The 8,596-nt window shown below is 63.0% G+C and overlaps 3 protein-coding genes across 3 annotated transcripts in view; 2 read left to right on the top strand and 1 right to left on the bottom strand.

Annotated features, from left to right (window-relative positions):
* Positions 1–6,474, bottom strand: part of F751_3323 (Putative pre-mRNA-splicing factor ATP-dependent RNA helicase DHX16) — a gene marked incomplete at both ends in the record, with an annotated part of 8,036 nt that extends 1,562 nt beyond the window's left edge. The window contains 17 exons of the mRNA XM_011397700.1: positions 225–288; positions 501–617; positions 750–827; positions 1,126–1,200; positions 1,474–1,662; positions 1,838–1,946; positions 2,172–2,342; positions 2,515–2,692; positions 2,886–2,986; positions 3,159–3,225; positions 3,397–3,579; positions 3,836–3,996; positions 4,425–4,711; positions 5,027–5,208; positions 5,495–5,817; positions 5,939–6,226; positions 6,349–6,474. Of these exons, the coding sequence (XP_011396002.1) occupies positions 225–288; positions 501–617; positions 750–827; positions 1,126–1,200; positions 1,474–1,662; positions 1,838–1,946; positions 2,172–2,342; positions 2,515–2,692; positions 2,886–2,986; positions 3,159–3,225; positions 3,397–3,579; positions 3,836–3,996; positions 4,425–4,711; positions 5,027–5,208; positions 5,495–5,817; positions 5,939–6,226; positions 6,349–6,474 (2,699 nt within the window). The remainder of the gene's footprint in view (positions 1–224; positions 289–500; positions 618–749; positions 828–1,125; positions 1,201–1,473; positions 1,663–1,837; positions 1,947–2,171; positions 2,343–2,514; positions 2,693–2,885; positions 2,987–3,158; positions 3,226–3,396; positions 3,580–3,835; positions 3,997–4,424; positions 4,712–5,026; positions 5,209–5,494; positions 5,818–5,938; positions 6,227–6,348) is intronic.
* A 340-nt stretch (positions 6,475–6,814) lies between these two features.
* On the top strand, positions 6,815–7,433 carry F751_3322 (Ubiquitin-like protein ATG12A; the record flags this gene model as incomplete). Its single annotated transcript, XM_011397699.1, has 3 exons — positions 6,815–6,823; positions 7,103–7,171; positions 7,311–7,433. The coding sequence occupies 3 exons, from the start codon at positions 6,815–6,817 to the stop codon at positions 7,431–7,433; spliced, it is 201 nt and encodes a 66-aa protein (XP_011396001.1).
* A 229-nt stretch (positions 7,434–7,662) lies between these two features.
* The window catches only part of F751_3321 (hypothetical protein), a gene marked incomplete at both ends in the record, with an annotated part of 3,111 nt that continues 2,177 nt past the window's right edge, over positions 7,663–8,596 (top strand). The window contains 2 exons of the mRNA XM_011397698.1: positions 7,663–7,970; positions 8,391–8,536. Coding sequence (XP_011396000.1) covers positions 7,663–7,970; positions 8,391–8,536 — 454 coding nt within the window. The remainder of the gene's footprint in view (positions 7,971–8,390; positions 8,537–8,596) is intronic.

Genomic DNA, 8,596 nt, shown 5'->3' with positions numbered 1-8,596 from the left:
GTATGCAGACCGTGGGAGACCAGAGGATTTGTGGAGGGCGTGCTGCGAGGGTGGGAACGGCAGCATGGACACGCGTTCCCCGCCCATGCGTCCTGACCAGACGGAATCCCCTCGACGCTTCCTCCAGCCATGCGACCGCGCACGGCCGTCGATCCTCAGGCTATTCCGGGGCTGAACACCGCCCTTTCCACCCATCAGATACCTGAACAAAGTTTTCATAGCACCACTGCGTAGCAAAATTGGTCTCGGCCCAAGAGTTGTAGACATTCAGCAGGGCAATGTGGTCCCCTGTATGAGGGGGCCGGAGGTACACGATGACAAAACAGGGGCATGCGCAATGATCAGAGCTCAACCACGGCCCTGGCATGGGATCGCTGCAGCCAAGGAGGCTGCGGAATGCGTGCCCAGTTCAACAATGGGCACCCCAGCACTGGCCCTTCAATCTTTCTAATGTGTGGCTGAAGGGACCCCTCTCCACATCATCCATCCCCTGCACCCACCGACGTTGCCTCTGTAGAAGGCCTTGTGCGCGTTGTCCGCGTGCACCTGCTTGTCCTTGGGGCGGTAAAAGACCGAGCCGCCGATGGACACCATGGCAGCTATGGTGGCCACCTCCTCTGTGTTCAGGGGGAGAGGCCAGCAGGCAGCGGCGATGAGTATGGGGCTGGCGCAGGGCATCCAAATCAATGGGAGCCCCCGCATGTGCACGCGACACCTGGCCGCTCGTGACTCCATTCCTCCTTGCGCACCCGACACGCCATGCTTCTCGCTGTTGATGATCATCTTGGCCAGCATGGGGTCCACCGGGAACTCGGCCATCTTGCGGCCTGCGTGGCGACAGGGTGCCATGGGATGGAGAGGGGGACAAACGAGAGGGGATGCAAGGGGACGTACGCTAGTCCCCAGCACGCAGCATGCCCTGCCAGGTGAGAGGGGTGCTGTTGTTCCAGAAGCAATTTTATCGCCAAAGCTGCCCCTTACTGGACATCCAGCAACAAGAGGATTTAATCTGATAGGAGATCCAAAATCCTGTGCGCTCTGCCAAATCTGCTTCCCATACCCAGGCAGGCATCAATGCAGCATGCACCGCCGATGTACAACCACCCCAGCCACACAACCCCTCACCCATGGTGGTGAGCTCGCCCTTGTCATTCAGCGCGCCAAGCGCATACAGCTGCTCCAGCGCCCTCAGCATCGTCTCTGTGTCAGAGAGGGGTGCGGGCCAGGGTTTGGTGCGGGCATGGAGCCGCAAGGCATGCCCCAGCAGGAGTCCATGGTGGCCAAGCATCCAAACTCCCCTGATTCAATGCTGCGCTTCCCATCGAATTGAGTGGGCGTGGCACACTAGCGTATGCTACGTCCAGCAATCGTCAGGGGTAATACAGCACTGGGTGTTACCCTGGAGCCTCGAGGAATCCCCCCTCCCCCTGCCCCGGCTGCCGCCAGAGGCCCCCCCGCCCGTTCACCACCCACCGGTGGGCGGCGGGTCCATGAAGTCAAAGTTGATGAGGTCGTTGATGCCCAGCGACTTGAGCATGAGTACCACATTCCCCAGATTAGTCCTCTGGATCTCCGGCACCGTGGAGTCCTCCAGTTCATGCTGATACGCCCAGGCCGTGTACAGCCGGAAGCACTTGCCCGGCGCGGTGCGCCCCGCGCGCCCTGAGGTAGAGAGGGGGGGCTGAATTTAGGACCTGTCACAGGCAAGGCATTCATGATTGTTACAGAAGCCCGAGATGGCTCGCCCAACCCCAAGCAAGACCAGGCAGCGCCACTATACAGGCGCGTGACTGAATGTGTTGTGAACCCTCAGAACATCACGACTCGTTGTCAGCACCTGCACGTTGCAGCGCCGACGCCTTGGAGATGGGGGTGACCTGCAGCGACTCCATCCCTGTACGTGGGTTGTACGAGTTCTGCTTGCAGAAGCCAGGATCTATCACGTACTGCATTGGCCGGGGAAGGGGATATTTGTGCGTGTGAGTCTTGGGCAACCCTCATCTGGGTAAGGATGGGAGGGGTGGAGCCAACCAGGAAAGCACCATGCTGCCATCCTCTCAGAGGCTAGGCCCTTTTCCAGCAAAACTCCGATCACGATCCACAATCTCCGATCATTATCAATCCACAGTAAGACAACCCCTTTCAAAAACCCTCCCATACCACCGATCGACCTTGATGCCATCGATGGTGAGCGACGTCTCGGCAATGTTGGTGGCAATGACCACCTTGCGTGCACCGGGGGGGGTAGTCTCGAAGATCTTGGCCTGCATGTCCGAGGGCAGGTTGGCATAGATGGGGGCGATGATGAGCTCCCCGATCTTGCTGCCCATGCCGCGGGTGCGCTGCAGAGGGTGAAGTAGGGGGTCAGGTGGGCGAGGAGGTGAGCAGCCGGGGAGGGTCCAGGGCTGGTGATGGCCCCATCAAAACGAGTGGGACCTGCCCTTGCCGGCACAGGAACACCCTTCAAGGCCAACCACCAAGGCCCGATTCACCGAAATGGACACATGCTCCCACCTGGCGAAGGAGCTCCTCGCAGGCCTCAATCTCCTCCTGCCCCGTCAGGAAGATGAGGACGTCCCCCGGCGGCTGTGTGACGTGGATCTGCAGCGTGGTCACCGCCGCCGCGTGCAGGTAGTCTGCCTCGGGGGCCTTAGTGTACAGGATGTCCACTGGGTACCGCCGGCCCGGGATTCTGCATGGAATACAGGAAAAGGAGCGATGACAAGGGGAGTTTGGCAGCATTGATTGCTCGATGCCGCAGTTTTGAGATCAGACCACCCTGGCCACGCTTTGCAGCAGGTGCACGGATGTGTCAAGAGCCTGAAACATGGCTCAAACAGCTACTGAAACCAATTTCTTCTCCTACACACCCCACAAACACTCACCGAAAGATGGGGGCATTGTCAAAGTACTCGGAGAATTTCTCGGCGTCGAGCGTGGCAGAGGAGATGAGCAGCTTCAGCTCCGGCCGGAAGCGTGCAATGTCCTGCGACCACGCCGGATGTGACGGGGATGAGTATGCTGAGGGGCTGGACGTCTGGAGAGGCCCGTATTATGTGGTGGTGAGAGTGCCCATCTAAGTTACACTCTAGCCGCACACTGCCAAGCATCGCGCTCCTAATTCTGCAGACATAATTAAAAAACCCTGCCCGGCGTACCTTCACCAGCCCAAAGAGGACGTCGGTGTGGAGGGTGCGCTCATGCGCCTCATCCACCATCATGCAGCTGCAGGGTCGCGAGGGCAGGACTGAGCAAGGCAAAATGAGATTCAGAGGTTCAAGGTTCCACCCCGCAGCAGCATAATGAAAGACGCAGCGGCCTCTCCCAGGAGGCATTGCTGCCCAAGCGCTTCCACGGCAATTGCCGCTGCATTCAACTCTCAAGGCACACCCTCACCTGTACCCGGCCAGATCCGGTTCTGAGAGGAACTCCCGCAGCAGCATGCCGTCTGTCATGTACTTGAGCACGGTCTTGTCGCTCGTGCAGTCCTCGAAGCGGATGGAGTAGCCCACCTCGGCCCCCAGCTTCACGCCGACTTCCACAGCCACACGGGCCGCCACCGACATGGCAGCCACACGCCTGGTCGGAGGGTGCGCGAATGGGGCGGTGTGGAGATGGAGGGCATCCGACACGCCAAGACCACTCAACGACAGGGGTGAGTGTACGTTGATCTCCGCAGCACCTGGCTGGCATGGGCGGGCATCACCATGCTCAAGAACCAAGGTCCACCGGTGCGCCACGCTTGCGCTGCGTCGCACCAGGAGACAGCCGGCGTGCAGGAATTCCCACACAACCCCCTCAAGAAACCCTCTCCAGGCCCGGCCCATTCCCGCACCTTGGTTGTGTACAGCCGATCTTGCCGGCCTTGCCATACCCTGCCTCGTATAGGTACTGCGGGATCTGCGTGGTCTTCCCCGACCCCGTCTCGCCGACGATGATGAGCACCTGGTGCTCCGCAATGGCCTTCAGCAGATCCTCCCTGCACCCAGGCGGCCACTGGTGAATGAGGCACGGGGTGGTGCAACAACCGCCACAGACAAGAATGGTGAGCTGCACACGGCTCGTGCGCTGCGTCTCGAGGCTACCTAGGACTCTGTGAGCCCGAACCCCCCACACATGCCTGTAGGGGAACATGGGCAGCCGCCGGCGGTCCTCTTGTATCTGCTCGAACTCGGTGCGGGCCTCTGCCTCCCGCTCCTGCCGCTCCCTCTCCGCCTGCTCCTCTCTCGTCTCCTCCTTGACCTGCGCAGGTACCCAGACCCGTCATCGGTGCACTTCCGAGTCACGGGAATCCATCCTACGCTCAGGGAGCAGTCGAAGACCGGTACGAACCCAGGCATGGGCAGGAGGTGTTCCCCCCCCCTCAGCTTCCCCAGCACTCCTCTTCCTCCAACTCCCCGGGCACCCACAAAGCCTCTGCTCACCAGGAGTTCGCCCTCCCCTCCCAGCATCTGGTCGACGATGAACTCCACCTGGTCCTCAAACACATAGTCATAGGCTGGTGCCTGCGCCGCCTTGGCGCTGGTCTTCACCGCCTTCCGGATCTGCTCTGCCTCGAATGCCTCCTGCTGCGCCCAGGGCGCGTCCGGCACCTCGTCCTCCTCCGGCTCGCGGTACCGCTGCGTCAGCACCTCGTAACGCTTGTCTGGCGCGGTGCCGGGCGCGTCGTAGCTGCCGGGCAGGTGATAGGCATCGTCGTGCTCCAGCTCGTCTGAGAAAGGATATGCAGGACGGGGGTTGAGGGAAGGGCTGTTTGAGCGCATGGTGAGGCCGTAATAGGGATCAGGCTACCCAAACAAAGGGCTGATCTGGTGATGGCACCCCTCCAGCTTGTGTGGAGTCTCGCTGTGTGGTGCAGCATCGTGCAGCAGAGGCAGCCCCAAGCACTGGTGGCCTTACACTCCGCACACGGAAGGCCCTTGCATGTACAGTCCTGGCTCCAGCAGAGCCCTTTCATGGCACCTCCAAGCCACCCAAACCCCTCCCATCCTCTGATGATCCCTGGACGCCACACCCCCTGTCTCACCCAGCTGCTTCTTCCTCTCCACGGCCAGCCGATACACCTCCTCCTTGTATGCCAGGTCCCGCCGCTCCTTCTCTGTCATCTTCTTGCCCTGGAAGAGGAACTTCTCGTCCTCCAGCGCGTCCTTCAGCTCCTGGAGCTTGGCCTCCTCCCGCTTCTTCAGGTACTCCTGCCTCGACATGTCCCTGGCGGATCGAGTGGTGGAGGTGTGGTGGAAATGTCGGGGACCGCACCAGGCAGCGAACCAAGGACCAAGGGGGAACGGCGCTCTGCCACATCAGCGGCAGAGCGCCAGATCTTCCTGGTCCGGTTCTCCCTGAGGGAGCCTCGACGTGCAAAACTCCCTGCGATCCGCCCCGAGGCCCACCACCACCACACTGACAGCGCAAAGCAAGCAGCTCCTGCCTGCTTGCCAGGACAATACCTGTCAGCCAACGCTCTCCTTTAGACCTCCCGCCAAACCCAGCCCACCTGAGCATCCCGGTGACGGCCGAGCGGTCCTCGGCGGCCTCGGCGGCGCGCCGCCTCTGCAGGTCCTCCAGCTCCTCCCGCGGGATCTTCTTCTCGGCGAGCTTGCGCGTCCGCGCCTCGTCCTTTTCCCGCAGTCGCGCCTCAAAGTCCTCCTTCGCTGCCTTGTCGGCCTCGCGCGCCGCCTCGCGTGCCTCCAACTCGGCCGCCGCGGCCGCCGCTTCGGGGTCCTGCCCGGCCGGATCCTCCTCCCACGCGCGCTTCCTCGCCGGCCTGGCGACCAGGGCTCCCTCTGCGCCGCCGTCATCATCGTCGCCCGGCCGTGACTGGGTGGAGGAGGGCAAGATTTGGGCATGAAGTGGTCGGGGTTGTGGAGGGACGGCCAGCACACAATGCAGAGCAGTGGAGACACTGTGCTCCAGACCCTCACGCGGCTCGGCAGCCCACCTTGCGGGTGCTGCGCCGCTTGGAGCTCTTGCTCCCGCGATCTGAACCCCCATCCCTGCCCTCCAGGGGGCCACCAGGGGAGGGGGCGGTGCGGGGCTGCTCCCCGGGCGCGTCGTCGTCGGCGACTATCAGGCTGTAGGCCTGGTTCCGCCGCGCGGCTGCCACGGCCTCTGCGTGGGCCTGCCTCTGCGCCGAGACCGCAGCAGATGCGCCGCTGGTACCTGCGCCGCTGCATCTCGACAGCAGGTCGATTGCAAAGCTGCGGGTGGCCTGGGAAGCCGGCAGCCCCTGCGCATGGGGGGGGAAAGGGGATTCCTATGCCTCCAGCTGCGCTTGTGATTGATGCAGGTGCACCCCATCGTGTGCCTTAGGCGGGACGCCCTCATCGACTCGCGTCCCACAAGCCTTACCTGAGCCTCAAGGGTCGTGCAGAGAGCGTCGGGGTGCTTGGCACGGCGAGCGATGGACACCACGTAGTCCACCAACGCCCGCTCAGCGAAGCCTGCAATCACAACGATGAGGCACACACATGGCATCCGGTTGACAGGGGAAAGAAGACTTCGTGATCGCGCCCGCATTGCAAGCAGCGACACTCACCGAGAAGGGCGTGGAGCCTCTCCTCCACCCAGCCCCTCAGCGCCTTGTCTCCCGACATTTCGTCCTCGTCAGTATTTAAACATACTGTTGCTCAGGCTCATGACTGTTGACCAGGGATGCCTGTGATCGATGTATAAGCCGTGGGTCCCAAGCACCTCCAGCCTGGACGTGCCGCCAGGTCATCAGATCGCATCGGCTGCACTGGTGCATACTCCGTTACGCATGCGATCCAGCTAGCATTGTCACGACCATGTGCTGCCGTGATTAGCGTCATGTCTGATGGTAAAGGTGAGACTTTGCACTGTAGGAACGCCGAGCTGGGCGCCGTCTTGACTCACACCCCAGGTGCACGCAATCGGGACGAGATACTCGAACAATTCACCCACCCTTCACGTGGCAGTCGTGATTCTGTTCAAGCAAACCGGGGACGCTCCATTGCTGAAACAAGCCAAAGTCAAGGTGCCAGGGCTCGGAATCTTGAAGGGAGGGGCAAAAGTCGGTGCTGTTGCCACTGAGAGTGGGCATGCTCTTGGACGCCTGAAGACGCCATTCCCTGCCACTTTGCAGGTCGACGGCCAAGAGAGGTTCTCCAAGCTGGTAGAGTTCCTGCGCAAGAAGCTGGGCAAGGACCAAGTGGTGAGTCCTGGCACTAAGACTGATCCCCTGTGTGACGTCGCCGAGTTTGGTGGCAACATCGCTGAATCCAGGGAGCGCTGCGCAGCCTCACCTGCAGCACCCACCTCCACTGGGTTCCGTTCTCCTATCTCATCCACAGTTCCTGTACCTAAAGGAGGCATTCTCTCCTTCTCTGGAGGAGCGCATCTCCGTCCTGTACGAAGCTTTCGGTGTGGACGGCCGCCTCGTGGTGAATTACGCCTGCATCCCGGCCTGGGGTTAGCAGCAGAGGGAAGGGGGTAGCTCCAGACCTGCTCTGGTAGAAGGTGAGCAGCTAGACGGGGACGGCGGGATTTTGGTATGGGGGCACTGTGACAGCTACTTCTGAGTCCGGTACTGGGGTAGACCTGAGCTCGGGCACACCTCACGGCCGTCACCTAGCGCTCCCTCCCTCAAGCCACGTCCCACCCACCACCATCGCCACCGCCAGGCGGCGAGGCCTCCCGAGCCAGATGCCGCGCTTCTTCTTCCTCACCACCTCCAAGGCGGACAACCTGCGCGCCTCCGTCGCGCGCGGTGGATGGGCCTGCGCCCCCGGTGTGGCCGTGCGCCTCGTGGACGCGCTGCAGGGACCGGAGCCGGTGCTCGTCTTCCTCTCCGCCCGCCCCACCGGCAACTTTGCGGGCATGGGGCGGCTGGCCTCGCCGCCCCTACTCGGCCAGAACGTGCCGTGGGAGGGCGACCGAGACCTTGCCCCGCCCTGCGCCCTCGAGTGGTTCTTCCGGCACGACGTGCCGTTTGCCGAGGCCGAGCACATCAGGTGTGTGTGAGGGGGGGGGAAGGGGCGTTTGGGGGGGTTGGGGAAGGGAAGCACGACAGCGTTGGGGAGGCGGAGGGACGGCCACGGCACGGGCACGAGTGCAGGTGGGGCGCCCCCTTCCATGTGTACGAATGCTCACATTCTTTTCTGAAGGGGAAGGAATGGGGGCCCCGCAGGGCCTTCTGACCTCCTGACCGGTAATATGTGAGCGTTGCTGGTGCCCCTCTTGGCCTGTCACCCTTCCTCCCCCGCCCCGCCCGGCCCCGCCAGGAACATGATGGACGACGGCCGGCCTGTCCGTTCCGGGAAAAACGGGCAGGAGGTGGACCCGGCCGCCGGCGCGGCCCTGGCGGCGCTGCTGGAAGGCGCGGCGCGGGCGGCGGGCGCCGCGGCGCCGCCCCTGCCCTCCGCGCCCCTGAGCCTGGGGCCGCGGCCTGCGATGCCCGGGCCCATGGTGGGGCCGCCGGGGCAGATGATGATGAACCCCATGCTGGCCGCGGCCATGGGCGGCTTTGCCGCGCCCGGCATGATGATGCACCCCGCTATGGCCGCCATGCAGGGCATGGGTGAGCGGGCAGGGATGGGGAAGAGGGGGATGGGGGGAAGGGGGGGAGGGGCCGAAGGGG

This window comes from Auxenochlorella protothecoides, assembly GCF_000733215.1.
Source record: "Auxenochlorella protothecoides strain 0710 unplaced genomic scaffold scaffold36, whole genome shotgun sequence".
In the NCBI taxonomy this organism is placed as follows: Eukaryota; Viridiplantae; Chlorophyta; class Trebouxiophyceae; order Chlorellales; family Chlorellaceae; genus Auxenochlorella; species Auxenochlorella protothecoides.
Note: the sequence above shows the minus strand (reverse complement) of the source record. Positions and strands in the feature narration are given on the sequence as shown.